The 25,871-nt window shown below is 37.2% G+C and overlaps 2 protein-coding genes across 7 annotated transcripts; one reads left to right on the top strand and one right to left on the bottom strand.

The window, feature by feature from the left end:
• The first annotated feature begins 917 nt into the window (after positions 1-917).
• Positions 918-2,471, top strand: LOC109021064 (elicitor-responsive protein 3). The gene is made up of 4 exons (XM_019003603.2): positions 918-1,235; positions 1,369-1,434; positions 1,521-1,659; positions 2,138-2,471. The coding sequence occupies exons 1-4, from the start codon at positions 1,106-1,108 to the stop codon at positions 2,322-2,324; spliced, it is 522 nt and encodes a 173-aa protein (XP_018859148.1). The 5' UTR covers positions 918-1,105; the 3' UTR covers positions 2,325-2,471.
• Positions 2,472-3,774: 1,303 nt separating this feature from the next.
• LOC109001476 (mediator of RNA polymerase II transcription subunit 12-like) lies at positions 3,775-25,871 on the bottom strand. 6 transcript variants are annotated; one of them, XR_004797828.1, is made up of 15 exons: positions 25,475-25,871; positions 24,020-24,208; positions 22,510-22,569; positions 22,121-22,226; positions 19,490-19,558; positions 19,281-19,334; positions 18,990-19,097; positions 17,582-17,731; positions 17,137-17,481; positions 14,295-16,702; positions 10,567-13,158; positions 7,353-7,686; positions 4,246-6,719; positions 4,047-4,118; positions 3,775-3,888 (listed from the first exon to the last, which is right to left on the bottom strand). XR_004797828.1 is itself a non-coding variant. In XM_035683864.1 (13 exons), the coding sequence occupies exons 2-13, from the start codon at positions 24,145-24,147 to the stop codon at positions 6,273-6,275; spliced, it is 6,801 nt and encodes a 2,266-aa protein (XP_035539757.1). In that variant the 5' UTR covers positions 24,148-24,208; positions 25,475-25,871; the 3' UTR covers positions 3,775-6,272. The 6 variants fall into 6 exon arrangements, 3 of the variants coding, with proteins under 3 accessions (XP_035539757.1, XP_035539759.1, XP_035539760.1); XR_004797826.1 differs by having other exon boundaries at positions 3,775-4,118; XR_004797827.1 differs by having other exon boundaries at positions 4,047-6,719.

Here is a 25,871-nt window from a genome sequence, read left to right on the forward strand (position 1 = left end):
ATAGAATTCAAATCACGCCCCACGTTTCAATCCTTTATCTAATGTTTCATCTTTCTTGAAATTCGCTCTGCCCTGATTTGGATAGAGGGATGTTTTCATCTTTCTATGCATAGATTATAGCAATTAGAGTGACAAACACAAAAATAAATAAAGTTAAATATTAAAATAGTCATCGTGGTTTGCTCTTTAAATATATTAATCCTTAAACTCTATTTTTGAAAATTTCTCTAAAAATTTAACTTTGATAAAATCAATCAATCTTTCCGTTATTAAATTATATGCGCGCAAACTTCATTATTCAATGGCCAATGGGTTAGTCGTAAGCCACCCAATGGCCTTCTAGCAGAATGGTCCATAGCAATGCTACACAATCTCTTTAACCTCCACACACTATATTTTATTTAATTTTTTAATATTTTTAAGTTTATTCTTTTTAAATTAATTCAATTATTCTATTCATTATTTATATATTAAATATTTGATAAAAGAAAAATAATAATAAAAATTAAAAAAAGTGTGATGTGTGGAGATTGTGTGAATAGTAAGAGGTTGTATAGATTTTTTCTAAAATTAATTATGGTTGGGAGCTGAAAGTCTCCTAATTAATATGGTTGGTGTCCCTACAAAAATGCCTATGAAAAAAAAAAATAGGCGAGTCAAAAAATGTTGAAGGACAACAGTTTCACAATAGCAGCAAAAAATATGAGACCTACATAAAAAGAAAATTAATTTTTTAATAGTGAACCTCATACTTTTTCAAAGCGACTGCACGACACTTGCTCACTCCACAACTGTATGTAGCATTATTTTTTTTCAAAACATGCTGTAAATATTAGGAAAAGAAAAACAGGGTATGAAAACTTATTATTTGAGTAAGCTAAGAAGAATCCTACTAAAACATATGGCATTGTCCTACAATAAATATCATTATGTTACTACTAAACATTTATCATGAAGTTACACTTTCAAGGCCATTAATGAGGCATTTCATCTGATATATTGTACCTTAAAACCCTCACTGATGTAACCGTGTATTCAATGAACAAATGAAACTGCCATCATCGTTTTTTTCCCAATTAATACAGCATCGTAGAGACCTTTTTCAATGAGATCTCATGCTCTCGTTTTGTTTCTCTTCACACTCCACAAAACACACACACACACACAAATGAGAGGAGGCATCCTTGAAGTGCTTCTTGTTAATGCTGAAGGCATTAGACACACAAAACTTATTGGTATAATTCCTTCTCTTCTTACTGTCTTTGCGCAAAGAATGCTGCATTTTTTGTTGTGTCATTTTTCCTCCTATCAAAGACAACATCCATTTTATGAATCACTAACAGTTTGAATTTGATCATATCATCATAGGAACCCAATCGTACTATGTCGTTATCGAATGTGGAACTCAAGTACATAGAAGCAAAGTATCATCAGGTTTAGCTCATGCTGTTGTTTTCCAATATGTTGCTGTTCTCATGGAAACCAAATGCTAGTCCTATTAACAAAGTTTCATTGTGCAGGTGAAGATGATAAGGCTTGGTGGAATGAAAAATTCCTATTTGAGCTCCCTATGTCTGATTGGAAAAACTTGACACATCTCAAAATAAGAATCATGGACACAGAATTCCTCACAGACAGTGCATTTATTGGTGAAACAATGTAATGTCTTTTCCTTCAGCCATACGAGGTTTATTATACTAGAATTGATGCTATGTTTTTGCTTCCCCTGAGAGTATGTTCTAGAATTAAACCTTTTATGAGCCTAGAGTAGTAAATATAAGGAGTGTTCTTCTAAAATTGATATGGACATGAACCCCTAGGGGTTGGCTCAAGTGGTAAAGGCTTTGGGTTTGAGAGTATACTCCCTCAGGTTTAAGGTTTAAATCCTCTTGAGTGCAAACAATCTCTTGGGGACATTGGACTGTGAGATTTTTCCCTTGAATTATCCAAGGTATATTTGTGAAAAACTCCTTCCCGAGAGCCTGTGCACCCCCGAAATTAGTCGGGATGCTATTCCTGGACACCTGGTGCTAATTAAAAAAACAAAAAAATGGTATGGACATGGTGAACAATCCAAATCTCTTTTAAGTTTCTCCAAAAGATTAATCTATTGTGTTTGATCCAATTTGCATTGCAGGATTTACCTTGGTGGAATAGTTTTAGAGGGAGCCGAAAGAGACTTTATAGAAATAAAACCGGCTCCATATAATGTGGTGCTTGAAGATGATACCTACGAAGGACAGATAAAGATTGGGATTAAGTTCATTGCTAATGTAAGAATTAATGGCAATAGATTAAAGTCTCATCCTAATTCTTGTCGTTGATTTTGCATAATTAAGCAGCCACTACCTTTTGCAGGAAGAAGTAAATGTAGTAGAGTCAAGAGATAACATTGAAGAGGAAAACGAACCAACAAAATCCATATGTAGCACCCTTGTCAAATTATGGAGAACTTCAAGGGGAAGCTCTTGTTTTTCTGTAAGCAGAAGGAGTCCAACAGTAAGCAGAAAAATTAGATGAATCGTATAGATGTTTGATGGGGGAGATGAATCGAAGCAATATCAAGCAGATGTTTTTTTTTTTTTTCCCATTTTCTTATATGTTCTTTTACATTTGATTATTGTATCAAACGTTGCCAATCATGTTCGAAGTTGGTATTAGCATATTTCAAGCATGTTGGAAGTTTTAGGTAGTTTTTACCGTGTGGCTCTCTCTCTCTTCCTCTCTCCAAATGTGTTTAACATAACAAAAACGGGTATTTTTTTTTTTTTTATAAAATCCCATTTGGATACAGAAACATTCTCAACACATCGCATCTCATCTCATCATTACAACTTTTTTAAATTTTCATACAAAATATAATAAACAACTCAAATTTTTCAAATCTTATAACAATAATAATATTTTATTCAATTCATCTCTTCTTACTATCCAAACGAGCCCTAACTAAAATGGCATCTTTGAAAGAGAGGATAATGTTTCATCTCATCTCCAACATAACATAAAGGGGATGCCAAGTCCTCAAGTAGGTGCGGACTCAAGGTGGTCTTTTGACGATGCTTATCCCTTTGAAGGGAGTATACCCCCCATCCCCCCACCCAATTCAATTGTTCACAAGAGCAGAGCAGCTTCTGTTGTGCCTGTCATGAATTTTCAATTTCCAAAACTTTTTCCAATCTAACGTTCATAGAGCTGAGGTAAAAAATTTTGCGTTTGACATAGAAAGTTTGCAAAAACAAAGCACCACTTGGGTAGAATTCTTCCCCCAAGTATACTCATAATGTCGCTTTGGAAAGCAAAATCAATAGTGTGAAAAGCAAATTAGAACACACGTTGTGTGCTATCGAAGTCTAGCCAAAGGGGGATAAAATAATAGGACGAAAGTGACATTTCCACTTCAAATTATAGGAGCCAAGAAGCCTCAGACAGGTCTGAATCCTCACTCAAACCCACAAGGAGGTTACTATCAGGATCCCATGTGAGAGACAGAGAAAGCTGAGTTCTCCAACAGCAAAAACAACTCAGCGCCTAAACCTAGATGTTCATATAGCACATATTTGGAATGCATTTTTAAGAGTTGAAACGAGGCCCAAAGGTACAGAACTAGAGGGAATTCCATATTCGGTTTTCTCAAATTAGAATCAACACCACAAGAAAAGTAAAAGAAAAGGAGGAGAATGTACACTCAATAGGAGCATGGACAGTTTGCTTAAGTAGTGCACAATGCACTTCGAACCACCCAAAAAAATAAAGATAGATAACATTACAACGTTCTAGATGCAATTCATTCCACTTAAGAGAAGAAAACGGTCTTAACCATGTTATATTTCAAGAATGGAAAGTTTTTTTATCAGTACACATTTTGCTTTTGTGGTGCTCAAACAACTCCTGCAATGACAACAGAAGAGAGCAAAATGAGCATTGCCCTTTCCACCAGTTATTGATTTATTTCTAGTATAATCAACAGTGCTGAGCTGAAATTACAACAATCATAAACAACCAGGCATTATTCCACTTCTAAGCTCAAAGCAAAGTGATGAACCCACCAATTACTACTACACCTTCTCTAGTCCAATTGGACTCAAAATGTGCTGTTTCTTTGTTTGTAAAGCATTCTCCTAAAAGAAAGCCAGCAAAATCAAGACGAATTCATGTGTAAGTATAAAAATGAATCAGAAAAGATCAACAGCCACCACTAAGAAAAGCAATGGATTCCATGCCCATAAGTGCAAGTGAGAGCAAAACCTGGTCAGAGTGAGGTTCAGAGAAGAGAAAACCCCAGGTTCCTGGGATGAAGTTCAAAGCTGTATGGCATAGCTGCAGAGTCACGAGTTCTATGCTCTACATTAGCACAGCTATTGTTTCAAAAACAGAGAACCAAATAGAAAGAGATTAACTTTGCAAGAACGAGGTGTTAATGAGCAAATATGATCTCAAAGTGTATCAAAGCATTAATCCCAAATAAATGGCAACTAATAGGATTGAAATGGCAACCAATACCAAGCTGAACATTTCAAGATTTTTTACTCGACACAGAAGATGTCCAACATACCTGGGATCTCTCCAAAATACTAAAGTAAGGCTCCACGTTGAGCTCTTCTTTAAATTAACGGGTAAAATTGACTTCAAACCCAGTGCCCACTCCACCCCTCTACAGGCCTTATTATAAAAGTAAATTTAAAAAACTCTTGATAATACTGACTGTAAAGACATTCATCTGTTTTATTACAAGTCATACTTTAAATGCGAAATTGACCATAAAAAGCCCAGCGCCCAAAGGAGATCCATTACCGCATCAAAACTATCATACACAAAAAGTATATGAATCGTCCATCAAAGATGACACTCCCCAAATTTAATTTTATATTCAAACTAGCTGATTTCTGAAAAGCACAACACAATACGAGTTCTAAGGATATGATGAGCACAACAAACCCACCAAGGGAAAATAAATATCAAATAAGAACTAATAATAGCAGTTTTACAGCACAGCTTTTATGAGGGTAAGTCTAGAAAAGCACCAGAGATAACAGCAATAATAAGTAAACATGAACTACAGGAAAAATGAGCTTAAGTTCCAGACCCTTCCTTTCAAAATTACAGCAATATATTTGCACAAAAAGATATACAGCCATATGTTCATAGTGTTTGCCATTCTGTCAGATGCATCCACAGATTGGCATTTTACTTCTTTGAATACTCAGACAACTCAAAATCGTTCTGAACAAAAGCATTCAAAATACTTCTCAGTTCCATAAAGATTGCTCACATTGAAAAGGCACAAATATTAAGAAAGGGGCAATAACTCTTCCCCCACTTTTTATACTAACATCCAAACTAGCCTTTAATTTAAAGGTGCAGAGGTACACTAACTTAAAACAATTATCATGAAGACAAAAGGTATTTTCCTCCGCCACAACTGAGGATTTTTTAAATAAAGAGGTCATTTTCCTCAAAAAAAAAAAACAAAAGGTATTTTGGTAAAAAGAACCAATTAACTTCTTGTATTTGACTTGTCTTGTATATGTCTCCTTGAGCTATGCCTTTCGCGTTTTTCAATAAAATCCTCAATTACATATAAAAAAAAAATTAATGTATTTAGCAATGGGAAAAACACTTTCAATGCAAAGGTGAACGCCCTTTTCTGGAAAGGTGAACTCCCTTTTCATTCACACTCATAAATGGAAAGGTGAACCCCCTTTTCTGGAAGAAGAGAATATGTAAACTTTCAATGTACACGCACGAAGCAAAATTGTTCACGCATAGGTTTGCATGTAAATGTGCGTGTACATATACAAATGTATATATGTTTATATGCATAACATGTGGAGATGTGCATGAGCATTGGCCTGCATGTGTGAGTGCGTGAGAGAGAGAGAGAGATCAAACCAAAAATTGATGAGCGTGGAACAGCTACAGATCATTCTTGAGATATTTTACTGAGATCAATTGGTAAAGTGAAACAATATCTCTATATACACAAGCACCCAAACTGAACTCGGAAAATGCAGAGTCTGGGGTGATTTAAGGGTTAGTAGTCAGGGAGGCCTGAGACTCAATCGGATGGGCTGCGTGAGAACCTTATCTTCAACTTCTATCACAAGAACCGCACAACCCCAAAAAATATCCCTCTCAACAGTTTCTTTCGTCATCAAAGGCAAGAAAGGCAATAGTAATCTTGATGCCAATTATGCATACTAAATTAGAACCTTCAATTACCTGCTGAGGGATTGATATAATCCAGCCAAATTAAGAATAAAGTAATCGTGTTATCAGCTATCATCATCCATGGCACCAGTGTAGGTGAGGTCTGTCCGCCTCACCCTCACTGCCCCCTTGAGCCAGCTGGATGCTCGAAGATTACCATGGTCACCACTACCTATCACAGCAGTGTTACTCGATGATGGCCCACATACTGCGCCATCTTCCAAGAGAGTCCATGGGTCAATTTCCATATCATGATCCAGCTGCAAGAGCGAAGGCTTGAACTTCCCTGAAATGTTGGTTGCAGTTCGTGCCAAAAGACCCATATTCCTCTGAGGAGGGCATGAATGAGCTCCAGGTAAGGAGATGCTGGATTGAAGCAAAGCAGTGCCAGCAAAAGGAACAGATGGTGGCTGGCAAGAGACAGAGCAACGAACAGAAGGAAGAAGAATTGGCATTGCAGTTTGAATTCGCAACCGAATTGTGTCAGGCAGTTGCATCCGATACAAGTCATTCTGCATTGGTTGATAACATGTTACACAGAAAGATCATTTTAATCCACTTGACAATGTGGTCAACTTAATAAATGAAGATTGGGGGAAAAGCCTGGGGGACTAAGTATAATGATTTGAAGATAGAGAAAATTAAAGGAAAGAAAGAAAGAAAGAAGAGAACTTCTACATATGCCGCTATATGTAGCCGATCCTTGCCATTAAGTGTCGAGGATTATTCCTTTTCAAGTATATTAGAGATATTGTTAATCACTGTAACACATGATATACATTATGGATACTACAATTTGATGGATGATCTACGGGAACTTGGACCTCCAATGTGTATCTTCTTAAAAGTAATTATTCTTGGACCCCGAGTGTACACTCTAAGACCACTTTATAATTTACAGACAACTTTAAGTCACGTTATCCGTGCAACACATCTACTAACACATTTTGGCTTTTTCCTACTTTTTTTCATTTTATTTATATATGTTTAAATATTTATTTGGGACGGGGTGATAAGTAGATGTTTCTTGATTAACATGAAGCTGGATTCAAACCCAGGCCAGTACTACCACTTTTCAGAAGGTAAGGGTTTATATAGTCAAGAAAACACATTAATATTGAATAGTATGCTGTAAAGAATCAAACCTGCAGAGCCTCTGCTACCTCACAATCAAATCCAGAAGATTCTTTGGTAAATTCACTGCTTGACTTGGAGTCAGGCTTTGACCTCAGCCAACTAGGCTGGCAACTACTCAACAACCCATGCAAAACCAACAGTAACCGATCAAAGAGACTATCGCCAGAAAAACCTGCCAAGGCCACTGAAGAAGCTTCTGCAGGGGACTCCACCTCCATCTTGGATGCATAACTCTGTGTTTGATAAAATGAAAGGTCTGCATCTTCATACACAACTCGATTTCCGAGGAGACGAAGTATTATGGGGGCAAGTATTTGCCTCATATTCCGCCCAGATGGTTCCCTGCCAATTTCATATAAGAAACTCAGCCATGATATTGTATCAGCTATATTTCATTCTCTTAAAATATTAATGAGTTACTCCTAAAAAAATATACTAATGAGCTTCTATGCACAACCATTAGCAAGAATCCAAAATTGATTTGATCATGCAATATAAGCAATTCAGCAATAATAGTCTATGCCACTACCTAAAAGTAACAGAGAACCTTTCTTTTTCTCTTCGAGCGTATGAAATAATATTGAGTGGCACTTGTTTGACATCATTTGCAAAGCATTGAGGGAAAAATTGTTTCAAGCACATACTTACCTACTGTTAAATAGAAAAGATTCATTTAGCAATCGGGACGTGAAATCTCAACCATCAGAATGTACAGGTCCCAGAAAAGAAATGAGGGAACATGAAAACTACTCTAAGCAGTACATCATTAGTCAACCTGCCAAATCAAGCTCATGGAATCACTAAATGAAAAATGTATAGAAACACAGAGAAGAAGGGACATGATCCCTTCGTGGGCACATTCAATCTTTGAGGGCTCTCCTTTCTTTTTTTTTATAAGTATTTGAGGGCTCTCCTTTCTTTTGAAGCTGTCTCTAGTTTGAGAGTGAATCTTGCAAAGTCTGAATTGGTACTGGTGCGGGCTGTCCCCAATGCAGTGAATCTAGGTCACTTCCTGGGATGTATGGTATCTTCTCTACCTATGAAATATCTTGGCTTACCGGTGGGTGCTTCATTCAAATTGGAGGGGATTTGGAACGCTGTGATTGAAAAGGTCGAACGTAGATTGGCTTCTTGGAAGAGGTTATACTCGTTTAAAGGGGGTAGGCTTGCTCTTATCAAAAGTACCCTTAAATCTACCTACATATTTTCTGTCCTTGTTCCCGCTCCCTACAAAGGTAGCCAATCGTATTGAGAAGCTACAACAGGATTTCCTGTGGAGTGGGATGGGGGACGAGTTCAAATTCCATCTGGTGAACTGGCAAATTGCTTGCACAACAATATCTGGGGTTAGCTTGGGGATCTATAATTTGATGAAATTCAATCAAGCACTGTTGGGTAAATAGTTGTGGCGGTACCAACAAGAAAGGGGGGCCCTATGGAAGTCATATAGATTCGAAGTTTGGGGAGGATGGTACTCGAATGTGGTACGTGGACCATATGGGGAAGTTTGTGGAAACAAATTAGAAAAGGGTGGGAGACTTTCCTAAGCCATGCACATATTGAAGTAGGTGATGGTTCTCGAGTCAAATTTTGGCACAACAAATGGTGCGGTGAACAAAGTCTCAAAGAACCATTCCATGACATTTTTTACCTTGTACGGGCGAAGGATGCTTCAATAGCAAATCTCTTTGGCTTCTCTCATGGCTCCCCACAATGGAATGTTGATTTCATTAGGGTAGCACAAGATTGGGAGTTGGGAGGTTATCACCAAGTTCCTCGCCTTACTATAATCCGCTAGGGTGATTGAAGGCACCGTAAATAAGATCAGTTGGAGCCCCTCCAAGAAAGGCAGATTCACAGTTAGATCATTCTACCAAGTACCAAGTTCTAACTAGCTAGGGCATGACACTTTTCCATGGAGGAATATATGGAAGACGAAAGCTCCTCTGCAAGCAACTTTTTTTGTTTGGACAGCCTCCCTAGACAAGATTCCTACTATAGACAATCTGAGGAAATGTCGAGTAACGGTGTTGAACTGGTGTTGCATGTGTAAAAAGAATGAGGAATCAGTAGATCACCTGCTTCTACATTGTGAGGTGGCCAAGATCTTGTGGGGTGATTTTTTTGTGGGAATTGGATTATCCTGGGCCATGCCTCTTAGGCTAGTGGATTTTCTAGCAAGCTAGAGAGGACTCTAAGGCAATCCTCAAGTAGCAACAATATGGAAGATGGCCCCTATATGTATGTGTTGGTGCGTTTGGCGGGAGCAAAATGATAGAAGCTTCGAGGATTGCGAGAGTACAATGGATGAGCTTAAAGTTCTCTTCTTTAAAACCTTGTTCTTATGGGTGGGGGTCCTTAATCTTAATGGTCTAAATGTCCATGATTTTTTTCTACTTTCGGTTGTAAACCCTAGTTAGGTACTTCTCATGTATACTTCCTGTGTACTTAGGTTATGCCTCATTTTCTTATGAATAAAATTCTTGATTACCTATAAAAAAAAAAAAAATGATGCCTTCGCTTGTGAGATGGCAAGGTGATGCCTAGGAGGGTGGGTGGATCTTTTCACTTGTTGGAGAGGTCTTACGGGTAACTTTGAAACCGCTGCTGTTTGGAACATGATTCCTTTGTCTTATGTGGTGTATTTGGTTTGAGAGGATTGGCTGGTGTTTGGAAGAACAGAACGCTCGGTGGACGAACTTAGATGTTTCTTTTTCAACCCCTTATTTCTCTGGGATTCGGCCAGTGTATTCAATGTAGTTACTGCTCACCATTTTCTTTTTTCCTTTCTCTAGTTCCTGACTTGTAACTAGGTTTGCTCATTTGTATACTTCTTGTGTACTTGGGCTATGCCTATGTACTTATCTCAATAAAAAAATTTCATACTAAAAAAAAAGGTTAGATCAGGAAGAATATAACCGTTTGAAGCAATATGTCGATAAAAAAGGAAAATAGCTATTTTGTAAACCTTACAAAAAGGGTATTGGTTAGAATTTAGATCTAATTATTGTCAATAGAGGGAAAAAAGAGAGAGCAAAAGAACTTAACAAGTGATTCAACACAACATAATTGGTGAGTAACAAATGCAAAGGAGTAAAAATATGTGAACAGATTATAGTAGAAAGGATTCGGACTAGCAATGAACCATACAGGCAACAGGTAGTGCATGCCAAAAATGCAAGAAGCTACTAAATGAAGACTAAATAGTCGTTGTATAATTACCCATCTGCACAAATGATGGGAAGAAATCTGAGGAGTAACTGTAAGCGCAACGACATAGAAGCTCGCAAAGCTGCAGGGGAGGGAGGAGCAGAATCCGATGTGCCTGTAGGACGTCTAGCTAATCCAGGACTGCCACCTCTCATAACTTTGCGATTATTTCTTTTGTTTACCGGTCCTTCAATTCCAGAAGGTATTGTCCCTGCCTGCTTACTTGCCCCACAAATAACTGCATTTATTTGTTGGTCAATAGTATTAAACTGCTTGATTAGATCACTTGCAAAGGTATTCCGTGATTCATCAGTGCTTCGATCTATGCAAGGAATAAGTAATTCAATGAGAGCCTTCTCAGTAACTTGCTGCTGGTGGACATTGGAACCTTCCATGTCCAATGTTTGGGTAGACCCATACTTTTTTGAGTCTGTTCCCTCTTCAACAACCTCTCCTTCTTCAAGAGAGGTGACTTCAAACTTCTTGCCTCCCCTCTTGGAATCAGAACCAGAATTACACCAGCCCCAAGGCTTCCAAAACTGGGCCTTTGATGAAAAACCTTCATTCTCAGCAATACTAATAAGCCTTTGTCTGATCGTTTTCCGACCAAAAAGAACATCTGGTCCTCCTAGGAACCATTTAGCCTGCAGCAACATTGAATCTTCCAATGACTGTCCAAAAAGATGAACCACCTCTGAAAAAAGAGATGCTGCATCAGGTCGGACCAGCAATCTTGTGAGGATAATGGTAATAAAATAGTTCTCATTCTCAGAAGCAGCAGCTTTTCCAGAAGGCGAGGATGACCGTAAAGCATCCACTAAGGACATATTATGGCTGTCAAGTTTTTCAAGGAGTGATTGTTCATTCAAAAGAAGCCTGAGCTCCACCCACTGCCAATGTAATTTTGCAGGTTGCAGGGTATCCAAGGCGTGCACAAGCTTGTCCAGAAGCTTTGTTTCTTTATCTGAATATTGAACTTCAGATTCACCATGTCCAGAACTCCGATTCCCATCCTCTGGTACAAATAGTGACTGTGGCATTTTACAGTCAATGATGGTATTTAGGAAGAGCCTAGCACGGAGAGGAACAAAGGCCATGGATTTTAAATGGATATCTGAACCATTTAAATCTAGCATGGCTGCAAATTCAGCATCAATGGCATCTGCAGCAACAAGATCATAGAAACCGCAACTATCCCTCAAACATACATCTCGAAAAGGCAAGTGTTTTATAGCATCAACTATGGCCACTGTTAAGGATTGATATAATTGGTTGATGTCTTCACGGTTTGCAAGGTTTGTGTTCAGAATGAATGGCCGCCACATGAGAAAAGCAAATATTGAATAGGCAGGTGCAAAGACTAAGCTAAGAGGAAGCATTCGCTGCATCCGTGAAAGAGCCACCATGCACGGTTCACCCAAGAGTTCTACAATCAATCCATCACAAATAGTTTTACAGTTTCCAACAAGCAGCCTAAACCAATGCACTTTAACTTCAACCGAGTTATCCACCTTTGGAGCCCCAATTGAACGGGCATTACCATTTGCACTGGATCTTGTATTCCTCACAAATTGAATTACATCCAATCCTTCCTTTAAGCGGAGGACAGTCACCATTCTCTCCAGGCTAGTAACCCCATGAATAACCAGCCCAATCACAAGTCCAGAAACAGCAGCTGCGATTTTTGTTGCTCTTCCACGTAGTTTTGTAGAACTGTTCAAAAATTCATTAGACATGTTTGTATTAGAATCATGAGCTTCCGGAGACAATTGAAACTGTGTGCGAGATGCCTTTCCAGGTGAAAGAACTACAGCAAGAACTGAAGAAGCTTCTGTTGCAAGAGCTATCTCAAATGCACGGCTTTGACGCTCTCCAAGAGCTTCCTTAAGCAGGCATAGGCTTGTTATATGGATGCGCAAAATGTGCCTAGCAAAATTCAACGACCCTGTAGCAGATGAAGATTTTGTATTATTAATGCCTGAAAGATCAGGAATTTTCGCTATAGTTGGTCCAACATTGCCAATAATGGCAGAAACAGCAGAAGACACCAAAGATGGATCCCCTTCTTGAGCAGCACCACCAGTCTGCCTTAAACAGTCCATTATTCCCGTAACTATTTGTTGAGCCACCTGATACCCGTTGTCCCACTTGTCAATGTCAGGACTTTTTGGTGGACTAGCAGTAAAAAGCTTTCTATCTTTACCAAGGAAGTAGTGAAAGGTATCCTCGATATGGCGTTGCACTATATCTCTCATGTTAGTACTGACTCTTGATAACCGACCACCACCACCTATCTTTTGACGGAAAAACTCATCAAGATCTTCAACTCCTGCAGGAACCCCAAGTGTAAACCCCAACTCTCCATCCGCTGACCGTCCAGCTTCAAGTTCGGAAAGAAGTTTCTTATCACATGCCACCTTGAAATTCTTCTCCCATTCTATGACACTACCCACATTGCCATATTTTTTCAACAGATATTGAGCATATACTAGGGCTGCTGAACCTGAAACTCTTCCATATGAGGCCATAACTGCTGCAGCACTATGCATTGTGGCCGACAAGGTTTGAGGAATAAGATCTGTTGCAACGAGTATGTTCTCATACCTGAACCAAATTAATATTTAAGAATATAAGACAAGCTAAGTTCATTGCATCCTCACGGTATCAAGATATAGAGAAGTAAGACAAGCCATGCATCATCACAGCACCAGAAATAAGTAAGACAAGCCACACACAGAGATGAGCCAGAAGAAATATGCATAGGAGAAAAGAATTTTCTATAATATGCAAATTGCTAAACAAGTATATGCGGGATTATCAATGTCAGTGTGTGCCACAAACACCAATAAACTAGAACAAAAGAAACTGAATAAGATGAGTTCAAAGAAGCTGGGCTATCGAGGGGAAGAAAAGTTCTCAGAGAAAGAAGAAAGGAAAATGGGTTCTTCCAACCATGAGAATGCTTTCTCTGGAAAAACAAATAAGTTATTTGAGCACAATGGGTTCTAGCTGAAGTTTCAAATGCTTGCTAAATCTTTTTTTGTTTTTTTTTAACAAATGCTTCATAAATCTAACAAAAGAAATCTTGGAAAGCATGACCTGCAGATTGGTGCGATTAATAACAGAAATATAATAGCGATGTTTGGTTAGAATTTTTTTAAATTTTTCAATAACTTTTAAAAAGATTCTGAACTTCAATCCAGACATCTTCCAATCTCCAAAAAAAATTCTACTTCAAATTTCTTATCTAATCATTTGTCTAGATTTCAGTAAAAATTACAAAACACAAAAACTAAACAACTTTTACAAAAACCAAAACAAAAACTATACTAAAAGATTATGTTTTGATAGTCAATCAAGATATTTTATTCATAAGAAAAGAAGGTATAGCCCAAGTACTCAGGGTGTATACATGAGAGCACTAAAAAACTTGTATTCAAACAACTTCTCAACTCTGCCCATCCAATTTCACAAACCCCAAGACAAAACATAATTCAAAAAAAAAATTATTCAAAATTTTCTATATACTTTCACAAAACCAAATAAACAATACATCTCAAGAAAATTCTCAAACATTCTCAAATTTTCTCTTAACCAAACACACCCACTTCCCAGAAATGCAAACCTCAAAGATGTTGATAAATGATTGCCAAGCCAGTAGGCAATGAAGGACAGAGGGAAAAAAATCATTGCCAGAAATATAAAATTATTTGATTTAGCTGAAAGAAGTGAGATTCCACCTTCGGAGGGACGACAAAAGAAATGCCTCCTCTACTTCACAAACTTTGTTGTCCACATTCCTCGGCGGCATCAAAGCATTCCTACCAGAATGGATTGTAGATTTGGGGCTACTAAGTACCTTTGGAAACAACCAAAGGAGAAATTTGGCTGCTGAAACTAAATCATTCGTAAGATCCATAAAATACAGTATGGCAGATAGTTCATCCTCACCAAGCTTCCACCCTATAGAGCTCCTATCATCAACAGGGGTGAAAGGCCTAGCAAACTGACAAGCCTTGACCAGAGTATTTTCAGTCTCTTCAACAAGCTTCCTAACAACAGTCATTAACCAAACTATAATGGTCCTCTTCTCTCCAAAACGCAGCTTCTTTAAAGTTTTTCCAATAGCCACAATGTCTCCACAAGGGTTTGTTCTAATTCCACCAATTGACTTAGGAGTCTCGTCTTCCATTACAGATTTATGGTGAGGGCAGCTTACCCTATTATCACATGAGTGACTTGTTGATGCTCCCTCACCACCCTCAATCCTAGCAGCCACTGTTAATTGAGCAAGACTTTGAGTCTTGCGCACAGTCTTCTGCCGACTTTTGGGGACTTGCTTGATTGACTTAAGTGGAGCATCAACTTTGAAAGACTCCAAAGATTTAGGCCCCTTCCTCGCCCACCATGTATCTTCATCATCTGAAGGAAGAGGTGAATGAACTTGAAAACATGAGCTCCTTTCCTCATGTAATTTTTGTCTCTTTGCCCTTTGACATTCTTCACATCCGGGTGTACCTTCCATCAGATCCATCTTGTTGCCAAGTGACCCAAAAGCCCTCTTGGCACTCTCTTGAGATTCATCAAGTCCTGTATCCATGGATGAAGATGAACTGTTTGGGAATTGCAACAGGACTGAGATGGCCACCTTCAGCTCCTCAATGTCAAACTCATTTTTAATATTTTTAGCAGGTAATACATTGGATGATGACAGAGCAGCTTTCCTCTGTTCAACCAAAGCTGGGGAAGCACCATCCTTTCCCTGGATCAGCTTCTGAGCAGATATATTTGCAGTTTTTGAGTTCTTCTGCTGATCAAAAAATAATCCACGGAGTGCAAGGCGACGTTCATTTGAGTAAATATGCATGGCATCCAAAAGATGTGGCCCTTCAGTAATCCCTGTTTCTTCCAAAGCATCACACATAAATAGCCCAGGCAACTGCTTCAAGATTCGGTAATGTCTCTTCCGTCTGTCGAGGTCAACCTGTGGCCCATTCATATCCATTATTCCACTTACTATCAGCTGCCGCACATATGCTTGGGGTAAAAATATGCCAGCACGTATCAGTTCCACTATGAGTAGCTGAAGGCGCTTGCAACCTTCTCCATTGCATACTTCATGCTGATCAATCCAACAGACTATGATATCATGCAAGGAACCAGGGCTGTCAAATATATCTGAATTTACACTGCTTCCACCCATACTTTTAAAATCATCATTAATTTCAAATACATTTCCAACAGATGTCCTGGCAGAGTTCTGCTGAGAGGAACCTCCTCCAATGCCACTAACACCAAGGGTGCTTCCACTCTTGCCTCTAGATGACCTTTGCAAATCTTTTATCTTTAGCTTTAAAATTCGCACTGCAATATATACCTGACAAAAATCTTTTCTGCCTGAGAACTTAATGTTAGTAGGTGCAACAGTCCGAAAATCCCTGTAATCACATGTTGCCCACTCACAAAGAAAAAAGATAGAACAAATAAAGGACAAATTCACAGTCCCAATCCATTTCAATGATGACCTTAAGCATTGGCTTACTTCTGCAACCCAACTTTTAGCAATAGCACCATCCCAGTGATCTTCGAATAGCAATTTAGAAGCCTCTCTGACATCTCCATGTACAAGAGATTTATCTAAGGACTGAACAGCTTTAGCCAGATTATGACCCAGATAGCCAGGACTTGAAGCTTTTGCAAGAGTTTCTGCACAATTCTGAATAGAAGAAACAACATTATTGAAGGCCAAGGATTGATATTGAGCATCAATAGCATTACTTTTGTGCATGGAAGGAACTTCTGTGCAACCATTTTTCAACTTTTCTGCATCCCCAGATACCTTCGATATAAAATTCCCATCACTTACAGCATAAGATACCACATAGGGCTGTAAGGGAAAGCAGTCCAATGCAACAAATGTATCAGGTACAGCCTCTATAAGATACCGAAGCATCTCCACCAGCGCAGAGATTGTATATGCCTTTCGAGAATTGTCAACTAGATCTGATCCACCAGGAGAAGGATCGCGAATGAAACGGATAGCTACTCCAAAAAGACCATGTACATACGTTTGAGATAGAACAACAGTTTCTAAAACGCCATATATAATCGGCAACAGAAACTGCAAAATCTCAAGCAAATCTTTTTCCTGAACACCACAAATACGTAAATCAAAACTAAAGAGAAAAACTAGCTGACTTATAAAGGAAACAAACATGTTTTATTATCCTCTTTAAGAAAATATTAGTGTGCTTTATCTGAGAATTATTACAAATTCAAAAGAATATTTTTCTTACATATGAAGATTTTATTGAAAATAACTCAAAAGCCATATGAAGTATACAGCAAGAATACTTATAAAAAAAAGTATCCAGCAAGAATACCAAAGTAAGCCCATTAAAATATATAGAGGATGTCCAAAGGAAAAAAGTTTTGAAAATAATTGTTTTAAGCTCTTTATTGTGCGTTCAAGATCCTGAAAATTTCTATCATTCATTTCTCTCCAAACATACCACACCAGAAAGATGGGAACCATACAATTTGTGGGCTACCATATATAAATGGACATAATAAAAATATTACCTGTAGCTGATTCAGAACCCAATCAATTATAAGAGAAGGAAGAAGTAGCCCTTCTGCATTGTGCCATTGCAATAAACGTGTCATGTACCACCATTTAAAATGCAGGGAAGGTTCCTCACCATCAAGGGCTGCTGATGCTGGATCACTCCTGTGCTGTAACGACCCAGCATAAGGCACTTGTGGCGATTGATCTCTGCTATAAGTAGAATGAGAATTATTTCTTGAGAAAAAATCATCAAGGAGATATTGCATATAATCAATAACATCTTTTGTCCAGAGCTCAGTGCGGGATAGCTGAGTTTTGTCAGGAGCTCCCGAAGAGATACTTGCAGAACCAGGCCTGACCTGCAAAATATAACCATAATCTGCTACCTTCCAATATTAAAAATAGCCACAAACATTTGGGTATGGTGACACATGAGTACAAGTGTTTGAGCATCCTTACCTGATTAAGATAAGTGACTTTGATAAACCAAGTTGCTCTCAGTAATGAAACATTATTCCTAATTAGAATTTCAAAGAGAGATTTCCTCCTAAATCCATGAGGAACATGATCGGCCAAAAAACGTAGTTGTTTGTGTGGTTGTGACAGGCCCTGCAATAAGTTTTCTATTTTTATTTCATTGAGAAGTAAAAAAAAATATTCATATAAAAAATTTCAACAGAATTTTTCATTTTTAAATGACAGAATAAAGGAAAGGATTTATTAAGTCAAAAAACTTACAAATTCACATTTTTTGTCAATAAAAAATCCAAACACATTCACGCATGCCCAATAGAGCAATAAATCGACAAAGCACACTCTCTACAATATTTTTGTTTGCTAGTAATGTGACGGAGAGTAACATAGAGACTATTATGAATCACCATAATACCTAAAAGTGGCAAGTGCATCATGGTCCCTTCACTACTTGCCTAAGAGCATTTTTTTTTTTATAAGTAAAAATAAGACTTTATTAAATCACCAAAGTAACACGATACAAAGAAAATGCCCTGTTTATGTAGGCATGTTGGAAACTAGGAATTCGTGAAGGTCCATGCCATTTAAGTCTACAGCTATGCCATTTAAGAGCATTTCTAACACAGGACTTATTTTTCATAAATTTCAAGCTTAATGATGGAGTTGAACAGCTGCAATTTACTTAGTTTTGTATTACAAAGTATTCCATTCTAAAAATACTGTAAGAAGTATAACAACAACCTATCAAAGTTTTTTTTTTATTGGCACCGGGTGTCTAGGAACAGCGTCCCGACTAATCCCGGGGGTGCACAGGCCCTCAGCAAGGAGTTTCCCGCAAGTGCACCTCGGGTAATTCAATGGGAAAATCCCTCAGTCCGATGAACCCTAGAGATAGTTTGCACCCAAGGGGATTTGAACCTTATACCTAGGGGGAGTATACCCCCCAAGCCCAAGGCCTTTACCACTTGAGCCAACCCCTAGGGGTAATAAAAGCCTATCAAAGTACCTTGAGATAAAACATGAATAAAACACGTAAGTAATATTGCAACATGTTGTTACATGACTTGTAACCCTTGACAAGTCCACTGGAACCCAAAGAAGCTTATACAATAGTAAATAGGACAACGTATGCCTATCAGCTAACCCATGTTGAACCATAGCCCCTCCCTTGGTTAGTTAACTAAAAAAAATTGTAACTAAAATAAAAATTTTATAAATCTAATGAATATGCCTAGCCCAAGTACACAACAAAAGAAAAAATTGATGGAATAAAAATCTAGTACACATCTCCCAGTTGATGTGAATAACATACATAATCCTCAAAAATAAAAAAAGACAAAATTTATCAAATATTAAAGTATAGGCAAGTTGTTGAGAGAGAACAGATGACTACCTCAATCCATTTCTTCCGAGAGTCTTCACCGCATGCTCTTTGTTCAGGAAAGATGCCAGGTTTAGTTAACTGTGAACCAGAAAGAGGCACATCATAAACCTGACCAGCCTGCAGAGGAAGAACATAATATGATTTTAAATTTCGTTACAAGATTTCAAAATCTGAAGAACCTCACCCAGTGAGATATCACACTAAAAATACACATTCGTTTGGAAGAATGCAAGTAGGAAAACAGGCTAAAATATATTGTTTCCTGAAAGCCAATAATAGTTGAGAAACTCAGTTCATCACCTTCCGCTTTTGAGCACGAGATTCATTGATGGCCCTGAGACGTTTTCTGATAGCCTGAAAAGAAAAGCCAGCAGTCACAATTTGTGGAGCCTTCCAATCAATTCCATGAGCAACGAATCAAATATAGAGAAAATGGTGAAAAAATAGCAATAATTTGTAGCATCTAGTAAGAAAAAAGAGACTGATCATAGCCTCGCTAAGTTATTCACCTCTTTGCACTTGACAATCACAGGCTTAGAAAAAGCTTGAACCTGAGTCAATGAGATCTCTCTAGCTTCCTACCATACTCAGCAAGTAAGACAAATTTAGATAATAACCATCAAAGAAGAATACAAAAAATTGAGATTTTCAATAATAAGACTTATGCAAGGCCATATATATCTTTATAGATATATAACAACGAGGAACATATTCCTTCAACACTAAGGCTGTGTTTGGATGCTGAGGTGATCTCAGATTATCTGAGTTAATCTGTGAATAGTTGTGTTTTGTGAGTTCCATCGAGATATGTTTGAATGTAAATAGGTTGAAATGTGTGTTTGAATGTATGAAGTAGGTTGAGATGGGTTTAAATTTTTATGAGAAGTTGAAAAGGTAGTGGATTCCCATCAATGATTGGTTTAATATGGATTGTGGTGAACTTGACATGCAAACATAGCATAAGGGTACATTTGGTCCGCGGGATGGGTATTCCTATTCCTTTAGGAATGGCAATTGCCATGCTATTATTTGATGACAACACATAAGGGTCTCATTTGAATTGAAGCAAAATTCCCAAAACAACCAAGTCTCACAATTTTTTCCTTACAAACCATTATTTTTATTTTTTAAACCTAAAAGATATTTTAAAAAATGGCCATGGGGTTGATCCCGTATGGACACACTGGAGGTTGCACATGCGCCACCCCCATAACTCATTTAGAGGGTGGAGTGACCACTCTCTATGGTCATTGCGGGTGGAAGGCCACCCAAGGAATATAATTTTAAAAAATAAAAAATAAAATGTTGAAGAAAAGGGCTTCTTTGAAAATTTACTACTCCAATGCCCCATGAGTACCTATTCCTCTCATTTTTTAGAGCAATAGCCATTCTTTTTTTTTTTTTTTTTTTTTTTTTGGGTGAAGAATGGTCATTCTTATGAAATAGGTATTTTAGACAAAACAAAGGAATATATCAAGTCAATTCCAACACCCTATTTTGCGAAACACACCCTAAGCATATGCTTATTCTGTATCATTTCAAAACTTGTCCATACTGAACTGTAATGAAATATTTTTCCAACTAAGACAGAGAGAGAGAGAGAGCATAAGTTTAATATAGCCAAAATTGGTAATATGCCAGTCTAAAGGTTAGAGTTTGACACGTAAATCAGAATTCCATAAATGAACCAAGACTGTTTGAGCCATCTATTAGTAAACGAGCATTTACCTCCCAATAAAACAGTCCATTGTAATATCTCTACAAATTATTGGACACAAAATATGAAGTATGTACAGCAAGAGAAGCATGCAGGATCCACAGTTTCAAGACTGGGATTCTTCATTGCAACAAACTTAAGCCATGTTTGGAGGAAAAAATGTTGGAAAGTTTTTTATTGGGATGGAAAAATGATTGAAGATGATGTTTTCATGGGTTTTTTGTGAAAATTGTGTGTCATATTAAAAATGACTTTGGATAGATAAATTAGAAATGTTTTTGTAGAATTTTTTTATTATTATTCTAAGAGTTTCTTCTAAAAAATTAAAAAATATTAAAAACTTTTATTTACAGGCTACCATCGTTTCAGGCCCAAATCTGGGCCACCCTCAGAAGTGCCCATCGTCAGCCAGAAACGGGCCACCCAAGGGGTGAACAACAAGGGCCACCCACTGGGTGGCTGGGGGTGACCACCACCAGACCACCAATCCACGAATTTTTAGTTTCTTTTCAATTTTATATTTAAGCTTGAGTTTTTAACTGAACATGTGAAAAAATGTTCGAGGAAGCAGTAAAAATGATTGTGATGGAGATAGTTTTGTATATTCTATTTTTGGGAGTGAAACATCTTAAAGGATAAAAACATCTCAAAATGAGACATTTTTCGGTGTACCCAAACATGGGCTTAGTTCCAGACACAGGACAAGGACAACATAATCATATTGCATGTTCCTCAATTATCTTTCATAAAATAGTGCAAAAAAAAAATATTTATTGCATGTCTGGGGTTCGAAAAAAATAATAATAACGGGAAAGTACTTTATTTGTATACATGTGAAAAACACATTCTTCTCGAGTAATGATTGAAAGCATCAATTTGACTTAAAACAGATGACGAGGCAGACAAAAAATGCATTTCAAATATAGTAATAGCATCCACATATAGACATGCTCCCTCTTGGAAAACTAATTAAATTTACTACTTCCACAATAAAAAGGCACCCCAAAACCTTCTAAAATTGATTTTAAGTGCATAATGAAAGAGTAGCATGTTGCATATGGCAACGAAAAATTAGATGTGTTGCAGAATGATTAATTTGATACGGTTGGGTTAGCTTGGCCAATGCCAAAAGGTAGGTTGATCTCCTTGCAAGCTGGAGTGGATTATATGGCAACACATAAATCACAGCAATATAGAAGATGGTCCATGTCTATCTAGTGTGGTGCATTTGGAGATAAAGGAATGATAGAAATTTTGAGTACCAAGAGGCGATGATAGAAGAACTTAAAACCTATTTTTTCAATACTTTGCTTCTTTGGCCAGCTTCTATAGACTTTACTAGGTTAAGTCTTCAATCTCATGTACTTGGGCTATGCCTTTTTGAGTTCTAAAATAAAATGTTGATAACAAAATAAAAGAGTACCTCAATTCCTTCAATGGTCTCCCTGTAACCAGATTGTACATAGTCTCTGGTGAGAGTCTCCTCAGGACAAGTTGTAGTTTGGGGGTGAAAGTCAGGTGGCCCAATTCTGAGGTTAATAGTGTCAAAAATGATAAAATGAAGTACTTTAGCACCATATATTCTAGACGTAAAAACAAAATATCAAAATAAGCAGCAACTTCGGCACTGTTCCAGTACAATTAATGAAATGAGAACAAAGGATAAACAAAATCATTTTTATGATAGGTAACAAAATAATACAAAATTGAAATATAGCATTGCTCTCTAAACTTCCCAATTCAAAACATTCAGTGGACAAGTAAAGACATATAATAAACAAAACAAAGGTGCTATTCTGTTGCAGGAGTTACCGGGAATTTAGAGGTTCTTTATCACACTTCAACTTGTACGGAGTTTGTTGAGATAGCTGCCTGTACAAAATATCAATGATAATTTGATGACTATTGTTTATTTTTATTTTGTACAATTTCAAAAATTCAACACAAAACTTTAGAAATAAAATACTTTTCTTTTACCAATCTATTCTTAGCAACATCATTATTGATATTTCTGCCTGCACAAAATATGAATGATAATTTGATGACTTTTTTTTTTATAAGTTGATGACTTTTTTTACTAGCATAATTCGAAAAATACGTTTTCGTTTTCTGGTTCTAGAATGTAATTAGGTGTTTCTTTTGTATACTTCTTGTGTATATGGGCTTCACCTATTTCATTCGATGAATAAAAGTGTCTTTCTTACTTATCAAAAAAACAAACTTTAGAAATAAACAAATTTTTTAACCAATATAACCTTCCCAAAATCAGGGTTGAAAAGGGATCCTAGAAAATGCAAATAATGATGAAGAGAATAGGAAAATGTTTTCTTGAAGAGGAAAAAGCAGGAGTCTATGTTGCATCAGACAATTCGGGAGTTTTTAGATTAAGTATTTTACTGTTTGAGATGCTGTTCTTGGACACCCGGTGCCAATTAAAAAAATATATTTTACTGTTTGAGATTTCCTGGTTGATACTCAAAATGATGGTTGAGATAGCTAGTCAGAAATAAGTCTAGCAAAGCATAAAATTTATAGCATATAATGTGTATAGACATTATACCTTAGCCGAAGCCATGGCAGAAGACAAAAGTTAAATTGGTGAGGTGTCAAGCATCTCCTATGAAGGTCATACCTTTATTCCTAGACTTTCTGTTCGACATGATGGTTTAGATTCTTTATTTTTTCTTATAAATTTTAGGCTTTGTTCGAGGGGTTTCTCTTCTTAGTTTTTTGAGTACAATAAGTTTCTCCTTTTTACTTTTTATGTAATCTTATTATTTATTTATTTTTTTTTATAAGTGAATCTTCTTAATTATTGGAAGCACAGTAGGAGGCAAACTATCATTTGGCACAGATAATCCATAGGCAATGATAACACATGAATAGTCTAGAGAACTAGCTCCTGCTTCAATGTTAGTTATATAAAAAAAAAAAGGGACTCCTGGTTTAATGTCCACTGATCTCCCGCATTGCATTGCTTATTGTGCGCTAACTATGAAAGCAAGGAATTTTAAAATTACAATTGCCATTACCATGGATAAATGCATCATAATATATGATGCCATCATTTCCAAACAAATAAAAAGCTAGATTTTATTACAATCCAACTAATTATGACACCATACGAGCAGGCATGAAACACTTATGGCGTACTCTCCGAATATGATCAACCAATTAGTAACATTAAACGGCACGTCATCATATCATGCACTGAGAAGGCTATGATAATGGGAAGAAACATTATCAGGTGAGGTAGGTGGCACAGGGGCTTATTATCTGCAGAAAGAGTGAAAGACGTCTGATCCATCAGGAAACCACTTACCGAGAATTTAGGGCAAAGTTAGCTGACAATGGAGAAGAATCAGCACGGGCAGTATCCCTAGTTAAGGGCCCACCTAATGCACTGTTACTAACTGCATTAGTGCAGCTGGCAGCATGATACCTTTGCATTTCTCCCAACAATCACCGGCATACTGCTCCCAGCATCAAGCCACTATTAGAAGCTGTGAAGCTGCTTTTAACAAAACAATGCTTACCAAATCAGTCGAACAAAGTGAATTTATCACCTTTTTTTTTAAGATAGATGAGTTTATCACCTATTTGCTCTAGTCAAATAATATGCCAAAGAATTAACAACTTAGGGAACAAAGTTTGAACGCTACACGACGTGATTTGAACCTGTGACCACCAGAATTAGTCAATGAGTTAACGAGCTCCTATCTAACTTCTATAGAATAAGTTGAAACTTGAAAATTCCATTATCTAAGAGCCAAGTTTTTGTGACCATGTCTGTCAAACCACAAACATTTATGAATGTGACCATCAGACTGTCAGATTTTTTTTTATAGGTATCAGACTGTCAGAATTATTTCTACAATATGAAAGTAAAGAAAATGATGTAAGAAAAAACATAGAGCTAAGTAATCCAGTCGCATGAACAAATAAGCATGCGTGCAGGAACTTTTTTGTCTGCTATTTGTTACTTCAATGTACCGTTAAAGTTGCTCAAGTTTAAGATTGAATGTCAACTTGTGTTTTGAAGGGAAACATACAATTTTGACCTCTACTTTCTGGCAATTTAATTATCAACAAATACAAAAGTGAAACATTGCGCTCTCTTCACAACATGAACCGCGAATTTCGCCTTTGGTGCATATCAAGCAAAACCAAAAATTTATGAATTACTGAAGTTTACAATCATAATGAAATCACTTACATCTACATAAAATTCTGAATTTCTAACATGCTAAAGTAATAGTTTGGTGTTGCTAACGATAATATCATGAGCATATAACATCAAGGTAATTCTAAATAGCATCGATCCCCTAGTTCTTATGCTTACCAATCTCAATTTCATGAACAAAAGTTAACCACCCACCTTAAGAGTTTACAACTTTCAAGACTCAAAACTAAGCACGGCCTAGAGTTTGGAGCTTCTATTATTCAAAATTCCAACACACTACCGACAGCACAATAGAATTGCGTGACTGATCAAACCCCTATAATCTTGAAAAAAAAATGTAAGAACTCATCGAAAATTACCTAAATTTTCAGCTTTTCTTCCCAAACCTCATAACTCAAGTAGCTCATATCAGTTCACATACCCTCCTCCCCACCCCCTCCAAAACAAGCAACGGAAAAGTACTAAAAACAAAATAAACAATACCGAGTCACCCTGAATAAAATTTACCAATCAAACAAAATCCAAGCTATAATTATTTTTTTACCAAAATAAGAATTTGCACTACAAGTTTTCAAATCTAACAGAAAAACGTACCATGATTCGCACACAAACCAAAGCTAAGGTTTTGAACGAATTCCGATTCCTGCCAACGGGGGACGAATCCCGAACTACACAGCAAGGGCCCACAGATTTGGTTCTTCTTTCAAGCTTGGTTTTTTATCGAAATCTCGTAGAAAGGGGATAGTGGGGACCGAATGGGAATTCGAAAGAGGGAAAAAAATAAAACCGTGGAAAACGAAACTCTCAGAAATTTAGGGTTCAAAAAGAGATGGGAATGGAGATTCTAGAAAGCTAAATAGGATTGCAAAGGAGAAGAAAGGTCTACAGTGGAGTCGATGGCTTTAACTGTTTAGCTTTTTCTCTTCTGGTTGTTGCTGCTGATGACGATGATGCCTCTGTTTCTTCCGGTGCTTTGATGGGAAGGAGGGCG

This window comes from Juglans regia, chromosome 12 (assembly GCF_001411555.2).
Source record: "Juglans regia cultivar Chandler chromosome 12, Walnut 2.0, whole genome shotgun sequence".
NCBI lineage: Eukaryota > Viridiplantae > Streptophyta > Magnoliopsida > Fagales > Juglandaceae > Juglans > Juglans regia.

What these genes read in the sequence shown, in the direction of transcription:
- LOC109021064 (XM_019003603.2), top strand. Translation starts at nt 1,106, where the DNA reads ATGAGATCTCATGCTCTCGTTTTGTTTCTCTTCACACTCCACAAAACA. An exon ending in TAGAAGCAAAGTATCATCAG is followed by an intron (nt 1,435 to 1,520) that starts GTTTAGCTCATG and finishes TTCATTGTGCAG; the next exon opens with GTGAAGATGATAAGGCTTGG. An exon ending in GCATTTATTGGTGAAACAAT is followed by an intron (nt 1,660 to 2,137) that starts GTAATGTCTTTT and finishes TTTGCATTGCAG; the next exon opens with GATTTACCTTGGTGGAATAG.
- LOC109001476 (XM_035683864.1), bottom strand. Translation starts at nt 24,147, where the DNA reads ATGCAAAGGTATCATGCTGCCAGCTGCACTAATGCAGTTAGTAACAGT. An exon ending in CTCGTGCTCAAAAGCGGAAG is followed by an intron (nt 19,098 to 19,280) that starts GTGATGAACTGA and finishes CTTCCTCTGCAG; the next exon opens with GCTGGTCAGGTTTATGATGT. An exon ending in AAGTCACTTATCTTAATCAG is followed by an intron (nt 17,482 to 17,581) that starts GTAAGGATGCTC and finishes TATATTTTGCAG; the next exon opens with GTCAGGCCTGGTTCTGCAAG.